Here is a 27,224-nt window from a genome sequence, read left to right as displayed (position 1 = left end):
CTTCAGCAATACAACCTATCACACACTCTGAGACACTGCCGGATTCAGTTTTCAATTGTTTTATTTATTGTAAGGACGAAGAAAGTGAACATGGTGATCAAATGTATTTTGATAAGAAACATGATGAAATGAATGTAGAATCTGAAGGGTCTTCTTCTGATGCTAAGCAGTAATTAACCCTTCAGCAGTTTACCCAACCCGAATTGAATGATTTAGTAAGATATTTGGGCCTATTAAAGAAAGTAGCTGAGCTATTAGCCTCCAGGCTTCAAGAAAAGAATGTACTTCACCAGTCAGCTAAAGTATCCCATTTCAGGAAGCGTGTACAATTTTTTGTGGACAAACACTTTGTTTTCTGTCATGATATCAGTAGTCTTCTCACCCAGCTAGGTATTACCACTTACAGTCCAACAGAATGGCGGCTATTTCTTGACAGCTCTAAACAAAGTCTGAAATGAGTTCTCCTATATAACGGTAATGTTTATGCAGTGGTTCCAATTGGTCATTCAACTCATCTGCTAGAAGATTATAGTGACATAAAAATTGTCCTCAACTTGCTGAAGTATGAGGAGCATAATTGGATCATTTGTGTAGATCTTAAAATAGTAAATCTCCTGCAACAGAGAGGTTTCACAAAGTATCCTTGCTTTCTGTGTTTGTGGGACAGCCAAGCTTGGGAGAAACACTGGACACAGAAGGAGTGGCCGAAACATGGAGCTCTGGAAGCAGGGATGCAAAATATTGTGAATGAACCTGTAGTTGATCAAGTCAGGATCATTTTCCTCCCACTTCACATCACACTTGGTTTAATGAAGCAGTTCGTTCATGAATGCTTTCGACATATTATTTCTGCTTTTCCTGCCTTGTCTTTCGAGAAGATAAAAGCATGTGTATTCGATGGACTTCAAATTCGAACCCTCATATGTGACGAAGAATTTGAAAAGAAAATTAATAAGGAGGAGAAAGCAGCATGGCAGTCTTTTTTGGCAGTTACAAAGAACTTACTTGGCAACAAAAAGCAGAAAACTACGAACTTCTGGTTCAAAGGATGCTGTTGGCTTTCTGCGACTTTGGATGTAACATGAGCATTAAGATTCACTTCCTGAACAGTCACCTTGATAAGTTTCCCGAAAATCTTGGAGCTGTTAGTGATGAGCAGGGAGAATGCTTTCATCAAGATCTGAAGACTATGGAAGAGCTTTATCAGGGGCGATGGGACAAAAATATGATGGCAGGCTACTGCTGGAGCATCAAACAAGATTGTCCTCAACAAGTACATAAGCGCAAGAGGTACAAATACAAATTTTTGCCTGAATAGAATTTAAATAAGTTTTGTGTCAATTTTATGAATAAAATATGTTTTAATATGTTCTATTTCGAAATTGTAGACAAATTCTGATGTAATCATATATTTTAGTGTATTTACTGCATTACATTATTACACTTTCACAAAGATGATGCCCAAGAAGACATTCTACTTCATTATCTTAACCCTAGACTGCGCAACCATAGAAATCTACACTTTCACATACCTGGGGCCTTTTAGGTCTGTGTGCAAATAACAAGGAGTAACTCAAATAGAAATACTTTTCAAAGTTTATTTGAGATGTGAATATTTCAAAACATTATAATTATGTGCATAAAACAAAAAAAAGTAAATCACCCAATATATGCATTCTATATAATTCTTTATATATATATAAAATATATAAGATATATATATATATATATATATATATATATATATTTATATATATATATATATATATATATATATCTATATTTATATATATATATATATATATATAAAACGATTCTTTTGTCTAAAAGTTTTTTTTATATAAAAGTTGTAGTAAACATAGTGCAGGAATATTTCTTTTCAAAAACTTTCCTTTTCAGCTTTACTGATTACCCCAACAATTTTCACATATTATTTTTTCGGAAGAATGTTCCTTGCAGACATTTTGTCCACAAATAGTACAGAAACGCTCAGATTTCCTTTCCTTCTTTGCTGGACAAATATAACAGCGCTTTCTTTTTTTTTCTCTTGGCTCTGGATGTTCTTGAAAATGTATACCACATCGGATCATAGCTTCCGTAATTTTTCTTGGCAAGCATTTTGTGTTGCTTCGCTCCATCTTGGTAGACATCAAAAGTTCATAGCAAAGTTCCGCCAAGAATTGACGTCTCTTGGCCTTCCTGTTGACATGGAATTCTGGATGAGGTTCACTATAAACAATATAGTTATTAAGGGCTGACACATCAAGGATACTATAAAAAATGACTACAGGCCAACATTTTGTCTGCCTCTTGCACGAATACTCTCCAATCATTTCATCCATCTTGTCCACACCTCCTTTTGTTTTATTATAATGCATATGATTTCAGGTTTCTGTTTCCTGTCATTGGTGTCAATACTTCCATCATGATGCATTGTACTCAGTAATATCACAGATTTTTCTTTCTTTGCTTTATAAGATACCATTGTTGCTTGATTGCAGAAACCAAAGACACTCTCATAAAGTAGTCGCTTGGGATTGTGCTTCATGATTGGAGGAATTTCGCTGTGGTTTGGCCTCATAGTATCAACAAGTGTACATTTTTTCTGAAGCAAAAATGTGCCCAGTTCCAGATTGATAAAGTAGTTGTCCATTGTTATATTTTTTCCAGAATTCAAAAATGGTACTGCAAGTGTTTTTACTATGTCAGAACATAGATCTTTCTGGACTGGAACATCAGCTTCTTTGCCGCAGTAAATCAGACCATTCATGCCATAATAGCTTGTAGAATCACACATCCAGAACATTTTTATGCCATACTTGGCAGGTTTACTGGGCATAAACTGAATGAATTTGCAACATCCCGAAAAGGCAAGAAGTTGCTTATCCACTGTCACATTGTCATTAGAATGGTAAAGCTTTGTACAGTTTTTGATGAAAAGATTCCAGATGTAGCTAATAGGGGCTAATTTATCTGTTTCCTACCTCACAGGACAAGTTCTCTTATCATCAAAACGAAGGCTTCTCCGAATATTCTCAAATCTATTGACTGACATTGAAGTGATATGTTTACCTTCTAAGTTAGTACACAAAACTACCTTATCTGCAATATAATCTGAAAAAAATTTACAGAAAACATCTCTTTTGGACAAGACTTGGGGAATTCCTACAGCGCCTTCACAACTCTCATAATATTATGTGATGGGGTGCGTCCAAGAACCCCAGCAGTACTGTTCCAAAAAAACATTAGTTTTGAATGTTCTATTTGTACGTTCTGCTGGATCCACTACTTCTTCATCATCTTAAGAATCACTGGACAATGAAGTAGAGACATTAGCTGATGGCATGTACTCTTCATCAGACAAAGAAAGTTCACTGTCTTCATCACTATCAAAAATGGTTGCCTCAATTTCTTGGTCAGTCAAACTCCTGGATGTAGACTGTGCCATTGTAACCTTAGATGTCAGTAAACTAAAATGAAAAAAAACAAAACGATTACAATCAGGGTTGTGCACTCTTTGTTAGTGTGTGTGCTAAAGGTAAAGTGCAGCCCCCCTCCTCTTACCTTCAGCAGGTCACCACTTTCTTTTAGGTGCAGTAGAAGCCTCTGGATTTTTGAAGCTCAGAAAGTTTCTTTTTCCATAAACAAGAAAGCTGACTCAATCCTCCAAAGTCTCTTCAGCAAGTAGCACACAATGAACAGGATGTTGTCTGTCCTCCTGTTCCTGTGTGCTCATGACCTGCGATGATGTCAGAGACGCATGACTTTGTGAGGGAGCCTCCCTCCCAAGATCACATGACCATGTAGTCAGGCAGAGACCACACTTTTCCCAGCAACAGCAGAGTCATAAAGACTGAGTAATAAAGACAAAGTCTTCCCCAGCAACAGTACAGACAAAAAGACTGAGGATCACATGTAAACCAAGTACAGGCCTAAAAAGCCCCAGGTATGTGAATATGGGGTAGTCTCAAAAAAGAGTTATTTTACCAGAACGCCTATAACATAAAAATATATGAACAACTGGAAATTACTAACAACTATATACCTGAGGAATACCTAGAGTTTCAAAATTGTAACTAAAGTAATCTTGCAGAAAATAGAAAACAAGTAACCTAGCAGGCCTGCGAGGCCCCAGGTATGCGTTCTAGGGATAAACTAACTGTTGAAATTTGTACAATAAGATGAAAACCTAAAATCTTGAATTGCAAAAAACTGTAGCTTACAGAAAAAAACTAATCTCAGATTTGAGATCAGCACACGAGAATTACGTAAGAACAAGTGTTTTTTTTTTTAACCAAGTATTTTGCAAGACCTTAAGTGTGAAGGCTGCTTTACACGTGTCAATATGTCATCCGATCGCATTTGCGATCGCACCCGCCCCCATCGTTTGTGCGGCATGGGCAATTTCTTGCCCGTGTCGCACAAACTCCTAACCCCCCCGTCACACATACCTCCCGAACGACCTCGCTGTGGGCGGCAAACATCCTCTTCCTGAAGTGGGAGGGATGTTCGGCGTCACAGCAACGTCAAACAGCGGCCGCCCAATAGAAGTGGAGGGGCGGAGATGAGCGGGACGTAAACTTCCCGCCCACCTCCATCCTTCCGCATTGCCGGCGGCTGCAGGTAAGCTGCAGTTCATCATTCCCGGGGTGTCACACGGAGCGACGTGTGCTGCCTTGGGAACGATGAACAATGGGAGCACAGAAGGACGTTTGATTTTTTGAAAATGAGTGACGTGTCAACGAGCAACGATAAGGTGAGTATTTTTGCTCGTTCACAGTCGCTCATTTGTGTTACACACTACGATATGTCAAACGAGGCCGGATGTGCGTCACTAACAACGTAACCCCGGCGACATATTGTTTGATATATCGTAGCGTTTAAAGCCCGCTTTAGGGTATATGTACAAGACATCTTTAGGGTCTGTGCGCACTGGAAAATTTGCTTTTCTTAAGAAAAAGCCACGCCCCTGGTAGAATTCTGCACCCCCGGCAAAAAAACACGGTGAAAACGCACCCGGAATCCGCATGCGATTTTACCGTGGTTTGACGCGTTTTTTCCGCGGGTTGGTCCCTGTGGTTTTTTACCATTATCTATGGCAAAAACGCAGGTACCGGCGAAAAAGAAGTGACATGCTACTTTTTTTTTCTGCAGATAAGCTGCACAAATTCTGCAGCAAAACCTATAGGAAATAAAAGCAGTGTGCGCACAGCATTTTGGTTTTCCCATAGATTTTGCTTGGGAAGGACTGCAGAAAGGTTCTGAACAAAAGCCGCACCTGTTCTGCAGCAAAAACCACGGCAAATCAACGCAGTGTGCGCATAGGGCCTTAAGGCAAAAAACTTCAGGAAAACGTATTCCTCAAGCATCTTTGTTGTCATACTTTCAGTCTTTCTTGTGGCTCTACTGCTGCTATTTTTACTCTTTACTTTAAAGTATATAGATCAGGCGGCTTTCAAAGAGAGCCACCCAAAGAATGAACAGTTCAAGGTTTCCGAAACCTGAAACAGAAGAAGTGACATAAAACAGAATATATGTACAGTAATGTTGTATTTCATTGCTGTGTAATGAATTAAATGAGGTGCACCACTAATATCAAATACGATAGTAGCAGGGGTACTCCATGCTTGTAAAATAACCGTTTAGAAAGAGAAAAGACAAAGCATAGAAGAGCACACCACCAACAATCACAATAAATTTTGAATTTTATTAATACAAAACACACATGGGTTAGAAACACATAAAATCACTAAATGCCAACGATGTTACACATGAGCTAACAGCAGATAACAAGAAACCCTATAAGTAGTACAATGCTATTAAGGGATACCATATTTCAACCTCTATTGTTGTCAAAATATAGAATAAATGCTGGACACCATGGAAAGAATACATACTCCACAAATAGTACTATAATACACTGTATGTATAAACAAACAGACCCTCCAAAAGCCTCACTAAATGAGCAGACCATTAAATGAATTCAAACCTGCTGGTTGTGCCCTGTAGAGGAGGGAAAATCCAGTGTGAATAGAGGAGTAAAGCCCACTTGTGCCCAGGGATCCACCTGGATATGGGAATCCAAAAACTGGCCTAGAGACCCACACTACTACTGATCCAAGTGGCTAGATTATAGATGGGGGCTGCTGAGGCATAATCATCCTCCGACGCGTATCGCCGCTGCAAATGCGGCTTCACCATGGAGTCCCTAGTATTGTGAAAAGGTCCTATGGGCCAGAAGTTCCCCACCCCAGCTTTACTGGATGGTGAGATATGGATCTTGAAGGTCAGAAGATCAAAACATTGTTTGTTACCCTTTTGCTTGTTAGCGTACTATAGAGTGCCATGCGAATGTATTTGGCCCCCTTGATTTTTTCAACCTTTTCCTACATTTCAGGCTTCAAACATAAAGATGAAAAATTTAAATGTTATGGTGAAGAATCAACAACAAGTGGGACACAATTGTGAAGCTGAACGAAATGTATTGCTTATTTTAAACTTTTGTAAAAAATAAAAAACTGTAAATTGGGGCGTGCAATATTATTAGTCCCCTTTAAGTTAATACTTTATAGCATCACCTTTTGCTGCTATTACAGCGGCAAATCGCTTGGGGTATGTCTCTATCAGTTTTGCACATCAAGAGACTGAAATTCTTGCCCATTTTTCCTTTGCAAACAACTTGAGCTCAGTGAGGTTGGATGGAGAGTGTTTGTGAACAACAGTCTTTAGCTCTTTCCACAGATTCTCGATTGGATTCAGGTCTGGACTTTGACTTGGTCATTCTAACACCTGGAGACATTTATTTGTGAACCATTCCATTGTAGATTTTGCTTTATGTCTGGGATCATTGTCTTGTTGGAAGACAAATCTCTGTCTCAGTCTCAGGTCTTTTGCAGACTCCAACAGGTTTTCTTCAAGAATGGTCCTGTATTTGGCTCCATCCATCTTCCCATCAATTGTAACCATCTTCCCTGTCCCTGCTGAAGAAAAGCAGGCCCAAACCATGATGCTGCCACCACCATATTTGACAGTGGGGATGGTGTGTTCAGGGTGATGAGCTGTGTTGCTTTTACACCAAACATATCAATTGGCATTGTGACCAAAAAGTTCGATTTTGGTTTCATCTGACCAAGCACCTTCTTCCACATGTTTGATGTGTCTCCCAGGTGGCTTGTGGCAAACTTTAAACAACACTTTTTATGGATATCTTTGAGAAATGGATTTCTTCTTGCCACTCTTCCATAAAGGTCAGATTTGTGCAGTGTACGACTGATTGTTGTCCTATGGACAGACTCTCCTACCTCAGCTGTAGATCTCTGCAGTTCATCCAGAGTGATCATGGGCCTCTTGGCTGCATCTGTGATCATTCTTCTCCTTGTGTGAGATGAAAGTTTTGAGGGATGGTCGGGTCTTGGTAGATTTGCAGTGGAATGATACTCCTTCCATTTCAATATGATCGATTGCACAGTGCTTCTTGGGATGTTTAAAGTTTTGGAATTCTTTTTGTAACCAAATCCAGCTTTAAACTTCTCCACAACAATATCATGGACCTGCCTGTTGTGTTCCTTGGTCTTCATGATGCTCTGTGCACTTTAAACAGAACACTGAGACTATCACAGAGCAGGTGCATTTATACAGAGACTTGATTACACACAGGTGGATTATATTTATCATAATCAGTCATTTAGGACAACATTGGATCATTCAGAGATCCTCAATGAACTTCTGGAGTGAGTTTCCTGCACTGAAAGTAATGGGGATGAATAATAATGCACGCCCCAATTTTCAGTTTTTTATTTCTAACAAAAGTTTAAAATAAGCAATACATTTTGTTCAACTGCACAATTCTGTCCCACTTGTTGTTGATTCTTCACCATAACATTAAAATTTTTTATCTTTATGTTTAAAGCCTGAAATGTGGGAAAAAGTTGAAAAATTCAAGGGAGCCGAATACTTTTGCAAGGCACTGTATATCTGTGTTCAGAACTTAGTGCTGAAAGTTCTTTTCAAAATATATCATAGAGTCAACTGCGCAACAAAGCAGCAAAATTCTGTAAAATCAGTTGATATCATTAATAATACCAAACATCACATGTCACACCAAAAAGAAGCATCACATTAGAGGTGAGTTAATTAAAATATTAGACCAAATATTGCAGAGTAAACTTCAACTGATAATTTAGTACGGCCACCGAATGAGGGTATAAATATCCAAATGGCCTTTGGCAGAAAAAAGGTTCCCAGCTCTGATCTATGGAATTCTCCTCTTCACAGAAGACAGTAGATCAACTTAGAGAGGCAGTCAACCCAGTAAGCACCCAGAAAAGTAGAGGGAAAGGGTCTAAGCCTAACAGACTAAGCAAAACATAACATTTATTTCTTATGCCGTTGTGTCCTTTTTCCATTGATGATACATCCTTCTTAACATACCTGAATAGATTAATCCTATTCTAATATTGCTAAAACTATATTTACGATCAACATTTTAGTTCTCTTCTGTGCTGTAAAACCTTCACTTTGTTTTGTATGTGCTCCAGACTAGCCCCTTCAATTTGAGCCATCATCAAGCTAAACTTGAGTGTACAATTCCTCTTATGCTTCTGTGCACCCTGCTCCTTTACAATACACTGTGTGCAGAATTATTAGGCAAATTAGTATTTTGATCACATGATACTTTTTATACATGTTGTCCTACTCCAAGCTGTATAGGCTTGAGAGCCAACTACCAATTAAGTAAATCAGGTGATGTGCATCTCTGTAATCAGGAGGGGTGTGGTGTAATGATGACATCAACACCCTATATAAGGTGTGCTTAATTATTAGACAACTTCCTTTCGTTTGGCAAAATGGGTGAGAAGAAAGATTTGACGGGCTCTGAAAAGTCCAAAATTGTGAGATGTCTTGCAGAGGGATGCAGCAGTCTTGAAATTGCCAAACATTTGAAGCGTGATCACCGAACAATCAAGCGTTTCATGGCAAATAGCCAACAGGGTTGCAAGAAACGTGTTGGGCAAAAAGGCGCAAAATAATTGCCCATGAATTGAGGAAAATCAAGAATGAAGCCGCCAAGATTCCATTTGCCACCAGTTTGGCCATATTTCAGAGCTGCAACGTTACTGGAGTATCAAAAAGCACAAGGTGGGCCATACTCAGGGACATGGCCAAGGTAAGGAAGGCTGAAAAACAACCACCTTTGAGCAAGAAACACAAGATAAAATATCAAGACTGGGCCAAGAAATATCTTAAGACTGATTTTACAAAGGTTTTATGGACTGATGAAATGAGGGTGACTTGATGGGCCAGATTGATGGGCCAGAGGCTGGATCAGTAAAGGGCAGAGAGCTCCACTCCGACTCAGACGCCAGCAAGGTGGAGGAGGGGTACTGGTATGGGCTGGTATCATCAAATATGAATTTGTGGGACTTTTTCGGGTTGAGGATGGAGTGAAGCTCAACTCCCAGACCTACTGCCAGTTTCTGGAAGACAACTTCTTCAAGCAGTGGTACAGGAAGAAGTCGATATCGTTAAAAAAAACCCCATGATTTTCATGCAGGACAATGCTCCATCACTTGCATCCAACTACTCTACAGCGTGGCTGGCCAGTAAAGGTCTAAAAGATGAAAAAATAATGACATGGCCCCCTTGTTCACCTGATCTGAACCCCATAGAGAACCTGTGGTCCCTCATAAAATGTAAGATTTACAGAGAGGGAAAACAGTACATCTCTCGGAACAGTGTCTGGGAGGCTGGGGTGCCTGCTGCATGCAATGTTGATCGTAAACAGATCAAGCAACTGACAGAATCTATGGATGGTAGACTGTTGAGTGTCATCACAAAGAAAGTTGGCTATATTGGTCACTAATTTTTTTGGGTTTTGTTTTGCATGTCAGAAATATTTATTTCTAAATTTTGTGCAGTTATATTGGTTTACCTGGTGAAAATAAACAAGTGAGCTGGGAATATATTTGGTTTTTATTAAGTTGCCTAATAATTCTGCACAGTAATAGTTACCTGCACAGATATCCTCCTAAGATAGCCAAATCTAAAAAATACCCACTCCAACTTCCAAAAATATTAAGCTTTGATATTTTTGAGTCTTTTTGGTTGATTGAGAACATAGTTGGTGATCAATAATAAAAAAAAAATTCTAAAATACAACTTGCCTAATATTTCTGCACGCGATGTCCTCTATCAGACAAATTTTATCTTTTACCATCTACCTTGGTATAGCTATCTGTATGTATCTATACATTACTATTAGCTGGTTTCTAGCACAGTTCAACTTTCTTTCACTAGGCCACAATGAAGCTTGTTATTAACAGGCAGTGCAAAGCTGAGCAAACTGCAAATGCTGCTCTGCAGCTGCATATGGCAGAGGATTATCTTCTGCAATATGTCTCAACAGAGCAGCATTTGTAGTTTCACATCACTGTTTTGTCAGCACCAGACAACAGTCACAGTTCGGCTCATTCTTGTTGTGGAGAAGTCCTGGGGAGTTGAGGTGAAACCAGTTAACAATGATGTAAAACACACAGGCAGTTATATTGACGCAGAAGGTAGAAGATACAAATAACCAGGCAGGGTACTGTACAAAATGAGATTGTGCAAAGTGGCATACATTAAGAATATATTGTTTATATAAAATACACTGTCAGTGCTGAAGGCACAGCAGGGCTAAGCTGGCGGGAAGCCAACTGATATACAGTGTCTCCACCCATATCCTGTCCACCACCTATAACTTGAGAACGGCGGCAGCTATAGGCATAGAAGTGGTGTCTAGGTATAGTAAAGAAGCCATGCGCTACGCAATAAAACCACATATAATGCCACCTGGTGAAAAACAACGGAGTTAGCATTTTTATCTCAAAAACGGAACAAGCTAAAGATAAAAAGTGAATTAAAAAATTGTAGCGCATCATCAATTCAATACGAATAGACACTTTTCATACAGAAATCCTATGATATGAAACCCATGACTTCCCCCCGAAAACATTGAATGCTGGTCACGCATATGGCGCTCATTTAACTTTGATGCTCAAAGTGGCCACCGTCAGCAGCAATGCACATCTGGACTCTGGACAGCATACTGTATCTTGCTGCATGTTGTGCAATGTGGTAGGTGACACGTTTGCACAAGCATCTGTGATACGTCTTCGTAGGTCCTGCAATGTTGGTGGAGGGGTCGCATACACCTGCTGTTTGATGTGACCTCACAGAAAGAAGTCCAATGGGGTCAGGTCAGGTGAGCGTGGAGGCCACACCATGCAGCCACCATACCCAATGACTTGTAGGAAGGTCTCCATGAGGTACCGCTTCACGTCCGCAGCCTTGTGAGGTTTACACATTCTAATCATAGCATTTCTGTATGCAAGGTTTCGATTCGTATTGAATTGAGGATGCCTTACAAATTTGTAATTCATTTTTTTTTCTCTATCTCATTCCGTTTTCGAGAGAAAAATGGTAACTCCGTTGTTTTCCACCAGGTGGCGCTATAGGTGGTTTAATTGCGTAGCGCATGGTTACTTTACTATACCTAGACACCACTTCTTCTGCCGCCGTTCTCAAGTTAATGGCGGTGGACAGGATATGGGTGGACACACTGTAGACTGCTTTGCACATGATCAACAACAGTACCGGAACTATTGCAGGATGGCTCAACTTGTAATTGAATAATAAAAAGAACCTGAAAGAGCATAAATTGAGGGTGATACAGTATCTTCAACATTGGGCTTAGTTAAAAAAAATTATATTTGCACACATGATTAAATATATTTGTTCATTATTATAAAACCACATTGTTATTCTGGATAATCCTTTAACAAAAAAAAAAAATGTTTACAATAATTTTACTTCTAAGAGCAAACCTTTGATATAGCTCATCATCTTCTCCTCCCCAGCCCCAAAACATGTTGGAGAAACCATTTACTTTCAAGAACTGCTCCTTTGTAAAAGCCACTACTCCTCCAAACAATGTCTTGTATTGCAACCTGAAAGTATATAGCACAAGATTAACATTGATCAAATATATACATACTTTCCCACTATATGTATCATTTTAATAACAGCAGCAATTTTTCTCAGCATTATATGCTCTATAATGTTAGAACTACCGTATTAGTGAAAACTGTGGAAAAAGAAAGCGCAATAGGGTCTTACCCCAATATATATAGGGTGAAGCAAAGAATAATCCTACTCACCAATTCGGGTTGTGACAGTCACAACACCTATAGCAGCATGTAACACCAAGTCCCGGCAGCGGTCCCCAAGAGGCAGATAACAGAGAGTAGTAGAGAATGGGTTTCACAGCCGCGCCAAAAGACTACTGGATTCTTCTCAGATTAATGTTTCTTTTATTTCATAACAGGTCAAGTCTACGCGTTTCAGGAGAACACAGCTCCCTTCTTCAGGACAAACCAGCAAAGAGATTTGATGATTCTTTGCTGGTTTGTCCTAAAAAAAAAGAGATTTGATGATTCTTTGCTGGTTTGTCCTGAAGAAGGGAGCTGTGTTCTCCTGAAATGCGTAGACTTGACTGTTATGAAATAAAAGAAACATTAATCTGAGAAGAATCCAGTAGTCTTTTGGCGCGGCTGTGAAACCCATTCTCTAGAACTACCATATTAGAAATAGTAATTGCATTTTGGAATGATCACAAAATATTGTAATAACTAACAATATGGTCTGAAAGAATTTGTCAGCTTCAAATACTTATGGAATCTATGGACATAATATAGCAGAACGAATCAGGTTAACAAACAGTATTGCTTTGTTGTAAAATATTCAGTAAAGATGAGGAAATCATTTAAGTTTTTCGGAGTTGGCGGTACTCAGAAAATATCAATTTGCGATAATTTCTTGTACGAATCACCCAAAACGCCCAAACCATCAACTATTTTACCCAACTCAGAAGACTGCATTAACCAGACAAAAGTCTATCATGACCTCGGAAGCTGCCAAGCAGGCTTTCCTATAATGTCTTACAGATATCACATACAGCACAGCTAATTAGGAGTGACTATCACGTTCTGTTTATTGGAAGAGGCAGGCGATGAAGCAACCATTTTGGACGGTGAGATGATGTCTAACAGTTTCCAGCTTAACAATAGAGATAAGGTGCGAAAGAAATAAAACAGTTGACAAATTCAAATAGGTCATGAGTAGTGTTGAGCGGACCCGAACTGTGAACGTCCAGATCCGCGCGGTTTCAGCGCTATCCCCGGGCTGGACCCGGGCGCGGGATTCCGGCTGCACGATCCGGAATCGGCAATTAATAAAAATGAAATAAAACAATAAATAAATGAGCGTTTCATACTTACTGAGACTCTGTCATGGCGGCACACAGCTTCCGGGTCATGCTTTCACTTCCTGTGGTGTGCACGCAATCACACAGCTTTCCGTATTTTTCCCGCCCACCGGCTGTCCTCTCATCTGTGATTGGTTCCTGGCTGACGCGCCCTCCAGCCTGTGACAGCTCTGCCGTGCAGTCATCGCTTATCGCGGTCAGTAATAGGCTGCACTCAGAGCGGGCAGCCGTGCACTATGGCTGCTCACTCTGACATGTAGCTGAGCTGGATGTGTCTTCGCTGGATCTCGTGTGGATTACGTCGGAGCTGCAGGGTGTTGGGGTAAAAAAGTGGTGAAGGAGGAAGCTGTGTTTGTACTTTATTCCAAATAAAGGATTTCCCTGTGTCTTATTTATTTACTATAATTTACAGGTTTGTGATGCAGGTATCTCACAGATGCCCGTGCAATCACAAACCTAGGGTTTAGTAGCAGCCGTGCGCTGTTATTAACCCCTGCTATTACCTTGATTGCCACTGCACCAGGGCAATCAAGATGAGCCGATATCGCCCCGGAATGGCCACATCTAATAGATGCGGCTATACCGGGCTATACTGGGCTGAGGATATACCAGCCCCCAGCCGGCGTTATCATGGCTGGGAATGAAAATTGGGGGGGACCGCACGTCGTTTTTTTTTTAATTATTTATTTAAATTAAAAAAAAACAAAAAAAAACAAAAAACACATGTGGTTTATCTTAGGCAGCAGTCACAGCAAGGGACTCCCACAAGTGTGACATCGAAGCACAGCCGCACACACATCTGACAGGAGCATGCATGTGTTTCTAGGTACATGCACGCTCATGTTCGAAGAGTGGCAGACTGTGCCATGTGATGTCATGTCAGACCCACACAAGTCTAACATTGCATCACCCGCACACGTCTGAGGGCTCTTGTACACTTGCGTACCGCTTCCCATGCGATCACAAACCTATTACCCCCACTGGCACCGCATCAGAGCCGGTAATGTACCGGGCAGCTGCGGGCTGAAATACCAGCCTCCGGCCAGCATTACCATGGCTGGGGATGAAAATTAGGGGGGACCGCACGTCGGGTTTTTTAATTATTTATTTAATTAATATATAAAAAAAAAAGCCGGAGTCACACTTGCGACGGACACACTGCTTTCCCCGCCCACTGGCCGCCCTGCTGCCTGTGATTGGTTGCAGTTAGCTGACACGCTGCCACTCAGGGTGGGGGCGTGTCTAGCTGCAACCAACACGCGCCGGTGGGCGGGGAAACAATGAATATTGAATTGTTGGCTCCGGAAGGTAACAGCATGACCCGGAAGGAGTGTGCCGCCATGATAGCACCTCGGTGAGTATGCTGCGCTCGCTCCTAGCCCCCTAGCCCCTCCACAAACGTTTTTAACCTCCGGATTCCGGTCCCCATTGACTTATATGGGCACCGGATTCCGGAGCGGATCGGACTCTTTTTTTAAATCTGGCAGTGATCCGCTGGTACTGGATTATTTGCTGTCCAATCAACTCTAGTCATGAGTGTTGTATCGTAAATCTCACAGCAGTGATTGATCAGAGCAATGATTATGTTACAGTGCAGTATGCAACTGTGGCATATCAGCTATACTTTTTATTCTTCATATAGAAGCAATCAAATAATGAGAGAGAGAATAAAACTAACTTTAATCAAAGCGATTACACTAGAATTCTGCTGTAAATCACTTTGGATAGTCGCAACAGCGGTGGACACACCATTTGAGTTTTACGCCACCAAGGCACTTGTTAGTAACAACAGCAGCAGTAGCAATAATCAGCCACAAACGCCACGACAAAGGTGTCACAGACTGTAATAACGCAAGAACGATGCAGCACACTGAAATCTACACCATCGCTTAACCTTCACAGTCTGTGACTGGGGTGGAAAAGTCATTGGAGATCCATGACTTGTTCATCTTGATGAAAGCTAGGCAGTCTACATTTTCAGGGGACAGCTGGATGCATTTATCCGTCAGGACACCACCAGCAGTGCTGAAGACACATTCTGAAAAAACGTTGGGTGTCGGACATGACTGACGAGCTTAGGCCACTCTTTTGAAGATCAAAATGCAAATGGGTCCAAACACCCCTTGATGGCTTCGATATTGAGCCCTAGATACTCGTGTACCATCCTCTACAGTCATTCACTATCTGTCAGACTTGTACTCTGTTCTACTGGTGCATGAGATGGTCTTAAAAAAATGTGTGCCACAACTCACAGAAATAGCTTCTGCCACATAATGTTGCTAATATTTCTGCGATGATGACTTGACGTTCATGGGTTTGGAAGTCAAGAACAGCGATGCACCATGTGTGCCTCACTGCTGTCTTGCGGAAAATTACCGTTAAGATGGTCTTCAAGCTTGTTTTGATACTCCAGTATCCGCGCGTCCCTCTCCAGGGGAGGGAAAGCATCTTTCTAAATGTACTTTTGTACCGTGAATCTAACAGAGTGGCAGCCCAGTAGCCAGCACTATTTCTATTCTTAACAATACTGGCATCAAGTTGCTGATAATGCAGCAAGAAGGCGCTCATCATGTGTCGGATGCTTCCATGAGGTCCAAGTCCATGTTGTGTTGGTGGTGGGGTAACGATCAAGCTTGCTTTCTCCATTCCCTCTCACCAACCACGGACAACAGAGACGGAATCAATATCTTCATCTCCTGAGTTTTATGTGCCCATCACATCTTCATCCTCCATTTGTTCCTCGGCTCCTGCACATTCACTACCAGTTTGTCTGTTACCATGAGCCCGCCTCAATCGATGGATGACACATGCCTGTGGGACGACTGTCCGGACCTTACAGAAAATGGTATCCCTTCCTCATCATCCTCTGCTTCCTCTGGGACCACTACCGCCTCCTGCAGACTATTCAAAGTATGCTCCAACATGTATAGATGAGCGGAATAGTGATGCTGATGACGGCATCGTCAGGGCTAACCATCTTTGTTGCCATTTTGAAACTGTACAGGAGGGTGCAGAGGTCCTTCATCTGTGCACTCCGCAATCGTGATTTTCACCACATCCGGACTGCGGTATCCCAGGCTATGCATCATTACATAGTGCAGCAGGGCTTGCTGTTGCTGCCACAGTCACTGCAGCATGTGCAGAGTTGAATTCCACCATGTCGGTACATTGCATATCAACTGGTAGAACAAAAGACCTTTGTAGTGATGCAAGTCAATTAGCCGTGGGGTGCGAACAGCAGAAGTTAGCACACAGCGACTCTGCCTTCTGCAGCAGTACATCCAGGCCGGGATAGTGGCCTAGAAATTGCTGTACAACCAGGTTGAGGATGTGAGCCATGCAAGGCACATGTATTATGTTGCCCATGCATAGAGTGGCCACCAGGTTCGCACCGCTTTCCCACACAGCCTTCCCTGGCTCTAGATCCCTGGCCCTGACAGTCACCCTCCTCCTCTTCCTGACCTGACATCACAGTACAGTACATGTTCGCCTCAGGTATCTGAGTCTCATCATCATCACCTCCACCCCGGTGTTAAATGTTTATTGATGAGGGCCAGGATTCTGTTCGGACCCCAATTCAGTGACACCAGATCCAACTGACAAAGTTTTTGGGCATCGCTGTTGACGCTTTCCTACTCTTGAGTCTGTGAATCTTAGGCGCAGACCTCTGATGCCTACATGATAGAATGTGTGAACAACTCTGCAGACTCCTCCATGTGTGGTTCTCCACAGTCAGTTGGAGATTTGTGACATGGGGGAAACAAGTGTAACTGAAGTGGCATCTCTGAGGAATGAACTGTGTGTGATGTTGAGGTGCAGGAAGATGAGGAGAGGCCACTTGATGCAGTGCTTGCCATCCACTCTAGCACATGCTGTTTCTAGCCCTCATCTACAAGTTGAACCGATGTGCGGCTGCCAAAGAAATAGAGTGAGTATTCCAATCCAGTAACTAATGTTTTTCTCAGTTCTTTTGGAATAGGACGAGCTGGTGTTTGCTCAGTTGAGCTTTGACTAACATTAGAACGTCCCCCACGTACATCTCGAACACACTGCCTATTCCCCCTTCCACCTCAACCTCATGATTTATCACTCATATTTGATGTATCCTTCCCCTTTAAAACAAATGTATCGCAAACCTAGGCCCACACTTGTCAGACACTGGACACAAAAGTAAAATTCTGTATTTTTTGTCCGAGATGGCAATATTGAGATGGCCCACAGAAGTACAAATACCTGGTTAGATTGTTCACTGGCAAGTTTTAGCTGGCACTCAAAAGTAGCAATGCATTAGATGGTTTACTGGTAAATGTTTAGCAGGCATTAAAAGTACCAATACCTATTTAGATGGTTCACTGGCAACTTTTCAGCAGGCACTCAGAAGTAACAATCCCTATTTTATCATGAAATGCCGTTTTGTGGCACATACCTTTCCCTACACTGCACATCCCTTTTCTACACTATCCTCTCCTATCTATCTCAACTACCTTAAACCACTAGCTAAGCTAACTGTCTAGCAGCAGCGGAGGCAGTACCTTCCCTAAGCTTTAGAAATCACAAAATGGCGCCGACGCTGCATGTCCGTATTTGATATGCAAAGGGACATATGACTTAGGCAGGCAATGACAAAAGCCCTTGTGTCTGAACCTTGTGGATGTTTTCTGTGCTGTGATTGGCTGCAGGAACATCCCCAAATAAAGTTAACAAAAAAAAAGTGTGTCGCTCCTCTGGCCTCTCCCCACCTCCTGTCATTAAACACATTCCCAATTCATCTAACAGCACCACAATGCTATCAAAATGCATCATATGTTAATAGAAAAACATTTTAGAAACTGAAAACAATTGCCAAACATAGCCGATCATTACTGATTTTTCACAAAAATGATCGGGCACCCAACCTCGAACTGAACAGGGAAATGCTAGTACTGAATTTGAAAATGGTTAGTGCGAACCAAACATGGTCGCTTATCTCTACTTGCAGAAAACTGCATCAAAACGGCGTCAAAACAGCTTTTATGCTTTTTCTGCCAAGAGATGCAGATTTGATGCTGAAATACACGAAATTCCTGCACCTAATCTGCTTCTCCTGGAAAAATATCACATCGAAACCACATGCATTATGATGCAGTTTTAATACGATTTTTTTGCCAGGAGATGCAGATTAGGTGCAGGAATAATGGTGTATAAATTTCAGCACCATCTCTGTATCTCTTTGCAAAAAAACACACACAAAGATGGTTTTGATGGCGTTTCGGTATGGTTTCTGCCAGGAGATGCAAATTTGTTGCTGAAATGTCTGCACCAGTTTTCTGTACCAAATTTGGATCTTCTTGCAGAAAAACGCACCAAAATGGTGTTAAAACAGATGCAGATTTGGTGCTGAAATTTAAACACCATATTCCTGCACCAAAGCTGCATCTCTTGGCAAAAAAAAAATCATATCACTATCGCATCAAAATCGCATTGTGTTTTGATGCGTTATATTTGCTAAAAAAAACCACAGTATTCTGCCTGGAGATGCATGTCCTAGCAGAACCGGGATTGTTGTGGGACCTTGTGTGGATTACGTCGAAACTGGGTGTTTTGGGGGTTATTAAAGGGGTGAAATAGGTTTGTTTTTTTTGTATTTTATTACAAATAAAGGATTTTTCTAGTGTTTCTGTTTATTTCTTTTAACTTACAGATTAGTAATAGGGGGTTCTCATAGACGCTTCCCATTACTTATCTAGGGCTTAGTGGCAGCTGTCATTAACCTGTAAAATTACCCTGATTGCCACCACACCAGTGCAATTGGGATGAGCCAGGTAAAGTGCCAGCATTGTCTCATCTATTAAATGAGACAATTCTGGCTGGCAGTAGGCTGCTATTTTTAGGTTGTGGGGGGCACAATAACCATAGGTCTCCCCAGTCTGAGAATACCAGCCCCCTGTTTTCGGCTTTATTATGGCTGGGTATCAAAATTGATAGAAACCAAACACCATTTTTTAAAAATGGTTTATTCAAATAATTAAATTTGAAAAAAAAAATGCCGCATGAGGTCCCTCTTATTTTGATACACAACCAAGATAAGCACATGGCTGGGGGCTACAGCCTGTACCCGTATGTTTTATCTGTGCTGGGTATCATATGGGGGACCTTTGCAAATTTTTTTAATTTATTTTACTCCACTACAGATACGCACACAGCATCTGTGATTCAAAGCATTTAACCAGATATCTGTTTTTTGGGGTTTTTTTTAAATCTGGTTGGATATCCAAGTATAATTTGTATTTCATTCATTGAAATCCCTTCTCATTCTGAGTTTAGTTGTGAAGGAGCAAAAAAAAAAAAATCAGTTAATAGCTATCTTTGTATGCATAAACACAGTCACAAACCTATATGTCAAATCTGTTTAGTCTGATAGGATCACTCGGAAAATAATTTATGAAGAACCTGCCATGAAAGTAAATTCAAAGTCTGTGTATATAGTTTCATGGAATTTTGTTTTTATCATTTGTGGCTTCAATAGGGTGAAAGATATGTATAATCAGAAAATGGTCCATTTTCTAAAACAGGTTTTCATCTTGAATTGTATTTTTTGATAACTTTTTTCAATATTTTTAGGGTATGTGCGCACACACTTTTTTGCAGTAATTTTCTGGGCTAAAAATGCACCTTGTGGCAGAAAAACAGAGTATACTCAAACACATTATCACATAAGTGTGGCACAGTGGTCACTGCCACAGATGTTGGCACCACCCTGAAACAACATCTCATCAGGGATGTCCTTTTTAGAAGCTAGGTTAGTCTCTTTTATACAGAGCATCTGCCCGTTCTCAATTCATGCCATAAAGAAAAGTGACAAACCAGCAAGATAGCCCTCCCTTGCTGACATGTCACGTCTATTTGTAGCTGTAGGATTATAAACACAATGGTCTGTGCAACCTTGCAGGATTAGTGATGAGACATTGCCCTCTGCTGGCCAAAGAAAGAATAGCCAGAGAGCAAGAAGTTACCTAGGAAGCAAATACCGGCCAGTGGGTTCCTGGATGGAGGCTTTTCAGGGAAGGATCAGGTCTGTAGGAGGGATTGAGACAGGAATAGGATTTTGCGAAGTGGAGCAAGCGCAGGGACGAGCATGCAGAGGTGAAGAAGGAAGTGTCCCCTGCAGAAGAGTCGAGCAACACGGTGACGGCTCTGGAGCAGACTGGAACAGGTAGTCCGTGAGACCAAAGCCCCGGCACCGCTCACCAAGTACCAGAGTACGACCCGCAAGACTGAAACCCCCGTACCAACCGCCAAGTCCCTGAGTACAGCCCACAAGAACGAAGCCCCCGCACCACCCGCCAAGTCCTGAGTACAGTCCGTAAGACCCAGAGCCCCACTACACCTGTTGAGATCCAGACCCTCACTACATATGTCAAGACCCAGACCCCCAATACGCCTGTCAAGACCCAGACCTCAACTTTGCCTATTAAGATCCCCGACCTGAACTACGTGGTTAAGCCGCAGACATCGGCAGTCAAGATAGCCGTCTTTGGGTGACCCGAATCCGCCGGGCTGTTACTTCCTGCCTAGCCATGCGATACCCAATTCGGGGTTTATAAAGACAGTGATTTGAGTTGGTTTATTTCATGAGATAGTGACTGTAACCCATAGACACGGAGGTTAAAATATCTGAAGACTATGGACAGAGGCCCTGACATATCCATACTTTCCCCCGTAGGAATTACCGTGGACCACGAGCTAGTAAGGAGGCTGTATACGCTGCTGGGTTGTTAATTGCTAGTGCAACCAAACACTGAAATATTTACCTTGTGATAATTTTTCCCCTGTATTTCCCCAACCACTGTTTGTATATTAATAAATACAGTTGAGTCACCACTGTGTCTTCCTCCTCTGTGTGTTGTATTTTGGGCCTACTGTTAAATAGCGATGGCCGATTGACCAGCGCGGTGCAGAGTACGATTACGAAACACAAGATGAGGTCGCAGAAAACAAGGGTTTGCTTTATTTACAGGCAAAATACACAACTACGGTAAAAGCAGTCAGGGCACTATTTCTCAGAACAATAAGATATTAGAAGCTTCAGCTACTAGCTGGGGCCAGGAAACCGCACGTATCCTAAACTATCACAGATGCAAGACTATGAATACAGAACAAATGAAGCAATACATTTACTATGCTATGCTACAACATAACTGGCCTACACAAACAGGGCTGCACAGATGCCATGCTCTGGCTAATGAGGCCTATACTACGCCCTACAGTGTGTGCGCCCACATTATCGACTCATAATAGTGCTGAGGAGAAATGAGTCCAACTCCTAGGTTTTTGGTCTCGGTGTCGGCGTTTCCCATACTTCTCCAAGTGGGGAAAGGAACTCCTCCTTTGTCGCAGACCTGGTCTCCCTTCCGACTCCTAGATTGGGCTTCTCTGGCCATGGAGGTATCTTGTACTCAGTTCGGTATTCCCACTGCTGAACTCAGGGGGTCACTCATGGGCCAGCTGCAGTAAGTTTCTTGCACTGGTACCATAATTCTTCCGACACCGCAGTACTCCAAGCTTTTACAACCAGACCACTCCTCTAATGTACATGTCCTATGACTCTCCTCAACCATATGCCTCCTCCCACATCACTCTCTCTCTCCTACTTTCCTTTTCCTGCTGTTTCCGGCAGACTAATCCAAGAAGTGCTGCAATACAGGGAGAAAACAAGCAGCGCCAACTATCCTGGCCAATCCATTAGAACGGATACAGGGGTACTGTCACTTAAACGCGACGCATACTACCTGTAAGTGTACCACTCTACATATTTACAGTTGACAGGGGAGCGCACTGTCAGAGCTCATTGAATATATAGTGCCTAGTATGCAGCATTCATTGGAATTGACAACCTGCATATGCTTAGCAGAGCAGAGATTAGCACAATCCCTTGAAAGAATGTCCCTGATGATGTCCCTTTTCATGTGACAGCAGCAACGGCAGTGATCACAGAGCCGTCATCTGATGACATCCTGCATTGTGGGAGACTGAATTGTAACATTGTTAAACAGATTGTAAGTTAGAGAGCTAATGGTAGGGAATTTTTAATTGAAGTATAGTAGAAAAGTTGTTCATTCTAAACTTAATATTAATGTGTAACTATTTAACTAAACTTGCCGTTCGCCTCCCCCAAAAAAACTGTTTTCTTTTTGGAACTATTGCTTCTACTTGGCTCAGCAGACTAAACCGTATAGCAATCCTGAAAGATGTGAATGCAATTTTTATTATTCTTTTTTTTTCCAGTGGTTTAAGACATAAGGAGTGGGCCATGCTAAAACAATTTTCTATTTCTTTTTTAAGTTCTTCATGACACATAGGAAAGATATGAAATATGGCATCAGTTTTTTTTTTTTCCACACGGTTTGAGGAAATGGGGGTGCAAAAAACCCCCCAGAAACATACTGCTCGAGTCCATGTGAAAAAAACGCTCATCATAACTAGCCCATGACTACCCTATTGCGGAAGCTACCATACCCTATTAACTAATCCCCCTTAACTCCCAATCGACTCCCATTCTCGAATTTCCTTAAATGACCACATAACACTTTTTGTATAAATTGGCCAAATCAGACCTTTTATTAACAAAAATGACAATAATAAATAATTATTTACATGCAAGGGAGGTTCTTGGAGCCCCAAAACGCCTGATGGACAACCAATAATATTTATCATCCATCCAGCCTTTTTGCCCCAGCTCCGACCACAAGCTCGGGGGCACCTCTGTTGCCAGAAAAGCTTATCCATAACACCTACTCTCAGGGGACCTCACCCTGAGAGCCCCAAAGTCTGCCAGGCAATTACCAGTCCAAATAACTGGGGGAGGGTGGTCACCATCCACCCGAAGTACAACCACCCCACCCCAAGTTTTCCACCAACTTCAAGAACTCCCCTCACAACTGCTCGCCGAAATGACACAAGCACAACAATTCTAGAAACCAGTACCCTTGTTGCTCCCCCAAGAGATTAACCATAGGGCGGGACCTATATATAACTCACCCCTTAAACTGTTGACCCCACAAAAGCCCACTCTGCACTTTGCAGCTATATTAACCGCATTTCCCTGCAAAGGAGAGTCATGGGTCACTACGCCGGGGCTCTACTTTGGCTCCATTCTGCCTAGACTGTCCTATTGCAGCTGCTTCCATAGCCTCTTAACTAGAGTTGAGCGCGGTTCGAGGTTCTCCAGTTCGCGGCTCGAGTGATTTTGGGGGCTGTTCTAGATAGAACTAGAACTCGAGCTTTTTGCTAAAGCTCGATAGTTCTAGATACGTTCGAGAACGGTTCTAGCAGCAAAAAGCAGGGCTTTTTACAGCTACAGTGTGCAGGAGCCATCGCTGGCAGCCTGCCAGAAGCTGGTAACCAAGATAAACATCGGGTATCCAAGAAAAGCGCTTTGGTTAGTAACCCGATGTTTATCCTAGTTACGTGCAGGAAGCCCACACTTCCCCGCTCAGCTCGCTCCGCCCCCTCCTGCCCGCGGCATGTACACATACATACACACACACACACACACACACACGTCCCCAGCCATGCAGTCCACGACACTGACGTCCTCCTGGCACTCTGCACACATGGTCCCGCTCGGCTTACCTGCGGTGATGAAGTCCCGACCTCAGCGCTGTCACTGTCCTCCATGGCCGCCGCTTGTCACATCACCTTCTCTCGCTTCCGACCCGAGACTGACTAGCGGTGACGTCACGGGCCTCTCGCGATACTTGGCTGTGAAGGTCATTGAACTCAGTGACAGGTGCTGTCAGCAGTGCAGGAGATCAGCGCAGGTAATGTACCTCGTTGACAGCAGCACTTGTCATCCCCTGCAGTGACCTGGGCTGACCCATTGATGTTAGCTCAGGTCACTGCACTGCTCTCCCAGCCAATGGGGAACATCCTGCTCTTCATTGACTGGGACAGTGTGGATCGTCATGGCAACCCCTTGCATTACACCAGACCTGGATTTGTTTTTCTTTCTAATAAATTGGTTAAAGAGGGAATGTATTGGGGAGTATTTTTTCAAATAAAAATGTGTTTGTCGTCTATTTTTTTTTATTACTGACTGGGTTGGTGATGTCGGGTATCTGATAGACGCCTGACCTCACCAACCCCAGGGCTTGATGCCAGGTGACATTACACATCTGGTATTAACCCCATATATTACCCCGTTTGCCACCGCACCAGGGCGCGGGATGAGCTGGGGCGAAGCACCAGGATTGGCACATCTAATGGATGCGCCACTTCTGGGGCGGCTGCGGCCTGCTATATTTAGGCTGGAGAGAGTCCAATAACCATAGACCTCCCTAGTCTGAGAATATCAGACCCCAGCTGTCTGCTTTACCTTGGCTGGTGATCCAATTTTGGGGGGACCCCTACGTGTTTATTTTTTTAAATTATTTATTTAATTTAAAATAACAGCGTGGGGTGCCCTCAGTTTTGGATTACCAGCCAAGGTGAGGTTGCCAGCTGTGGTCTGCAGGCTGCAGCCGTCTGCTTTACCCTAGCTGGCTACAAAAATAGGGGGAACCCTACGTCTTTTTTTTTTTCATTTTTTTGGCTAAATACAAAGCTAAGCACCCCTTAGTGCCACATGAAAGGCACCAAAGGGTGCAAAATTACAAAATGCAGGAGAGTGGGACATTATGTGTCTTTCTGCCATTATAATGACAGAAAAGACTGATATGAAGTGCACAAGCACAAGAAAATCACCAGAGCGCTCTACGCTGTGAAAAGCAGTAGAAAATGGCACTGGAGTGAACATGTGACCGCCTCATGTAGGATGAAGCTATGGATCCTGGGTAAATTTATGCATTTACCCTTCTTCAGTTTTTTTGCAGTACACAAAAAAAACGGAAGGCACACGGATGACAAACAGATGACATACGGACCGTCTACGGAACGGAAACGGATGCCACACGGATGCACCCGTGAAAAAAAACGGACTGTTTTTTGCAGACCGCAAAAATGGATCGGTCGTGTTAATGTAGCCTTATTCTGATCTGCCGTTTATAAACAGCAGGCAGAAATAAGTGAATAACGCCCCCCAGCGTCAGAAAATCTCCGGGGTTTCAGGGCCAGCTGAGACCCTGGAGATCATGATTCAGGACGGTTTTTCCGGTCCCCGCTCACGTGATCACAGGTATACACCGTACACCGATGATCACGTTACAGTAAATGACAGCGCCGGTAAAAAATTATTTATCTCCCATCTGGCATGAACAAACAGGATAAATCTCCTCCCCGGTCCCCTCCGGTCCCCCGATGTCGCCAAAGTGCCCCCCCTGATGCCCTCCCAGAAATCCAAGATTGCCACGCGCACAGCAGCGCGCCGGCCGCATTCACCCTACTCCTCTGATTTCTGTCGCATGTGCCATGACACATGCGACAGAAAACTCCTCCCCAGGCCCTGCCAGGTCACCCCCTATAACCCCACCGGTGTTCCCCGGTGTCCCACGGTACCTGTGCAGCGTTGATCCCCCCACGGCCCTCTCCTTCACAATAGACGCTGCCGCATGCACAGAGCGGCTGTCAGCTCAGCTTCCTGTGTTCAGACACAGTGAGTGGTGGTTATGCATCTGTAAGCTAAATGGGTGGCACGGTGGCTCAGTGGTTAGCACTGCAGTCTTGCAGCGCTGAGGTCCTGGGTTCAATTCTCACCAAAGACACCATCTGCAAGGAGTTTGTATGTTCTCCCCGTGTTTGCGTGGGTTTCCTCCGGGTACTCCGGTTTCCTCCCACACTCCAAAGACATACAGCGCTATGGAATTAATAACGCTATATAAATGAATAAATTATTATTATTACTGCAATGCCCTGCTCATGAGGTAAGGAACATAATTGATCAGGAGACCTATATACTACATTTCAAAATGGACGGATTTGCTTTCATAGTTTCCCTGCTGAACGACTACCAAACATGAGAGTCTGTTATACGCCACAAGAAAACACATCTAAATAGCGAGCTCTGTTGTTAAGTGTTCATTCAGCTGGATAACTGGACTTAAAGGGGTTTTCCATCTCCAAGATCCTATCCCCAATATATAGTAGGCGGAATAGCAATAATATCAGCAAATACCAATATTTGGAAATGTAGAATAGTTCTCCTGATTAGGCATGCCCTTACCTCATGAGCAGGGCATTGCAGCTTTGGTAGCAACCATTACGACATGGACTCTGCTGCTGTGGACCCGGGGAGAGTGAGTGCAGATTCATTGCACCCACACTCCTCACATGAAGGGTCTGCACTCCTAGAAAATGGGGGATACGTTCCCTGAGTGTCTCCCCCCCCCATATTCTAGACGGTGCAGAGTCGTCGTGGGACCCCTTTATTTTTTTTCTTACAAGAAATTGGTGAAAGAAGAAATGTTTTGGGAACTGTTTTTTCAAATAAATTTCTTTTGTCGATTTTTTTTTGTTAGTACTGACAGTTTATGATGTTGGGTATCTAATAGACGCCATGACATCACAAACTGCTGGGCTTGATGTCAGGTGACCTTACAGCTAGTATCAACCCGATTTATTACCCCGTTTGCCACTGCACCAGGGCACGGGATGAGCTGGGGTGAAGCGCCAGGATTAGCGCATCTAGTGGATGCGCCACGTCTGGGGTGCCTGCGGCCTGCTATTTTTAGGCTGTGAAGGCCCAATAACTATGGACCTTCCCACCCTGAGAATACCAGACCACAGCTGTCCGCTTTACCTTGGCTGGTGATCCAATTTGGGGGGGACCCTACTTTTTTTGTGTAATTATTAATATTTATAAAATAATTAGAAAAAAAGAGCCTGGGGGGACCTCCACATTGGATCCCCAACCACGGTAAAGCTGCCAGCTGTGGTTTTCAGGCTACAGCCGTCTGCTTTACCCTAGCTGGCTATCAAAAATGGGGGGACCCAACGTCATTTTTTTTAA

At 42.7% G+C, this 27,224-nt stretch overlaps 1 protein-coding gene across 1 annotated transcript in view; it reads right to left on the bottom strand.

The window, feature by feature from the left end:
- Positions 1 to 27,224, bottom strand: part of LOC142301881 (beta-1,4-galactosyltransferase 1-like) — a 245,803-nt gene that overhangs the window by 5,710 nt on the left and 212,869 nt on the right. The window contains exon 5 of the mRNA XM_075342954.1: positions 11,865 to 11,987. Coding sequence (XP_075199069.1) covers positions 11,865 to 11,987 — 123 coding nt within the window. The remainder of the gene's footprint in view (positions 1 to 11,864; positions 11,988 to 27,224) is intronic.

Source organism: Anomaloglossus baeobatrachus, chromosome 1 (assembly GCF_048569485.1).
Source record: "Anomaloglossus baeobatrachus isolate aAnoBae1 chromosome 1, aAnoBae1.hap1, whole genome shotgun sequence".
Taxonomy (NCBI): domain Eukaryota; kingdom Metazoa; phylum Chordata; class Amphibia; order Anura; family Aromobatidae; genus Anomaloglossus; species Anomaloglossus baeobatrachus.
Note: the sequence above shows the minus strand (reverse complement) of the source record. Positions and strands in the feature narration are given on the sequence as shown.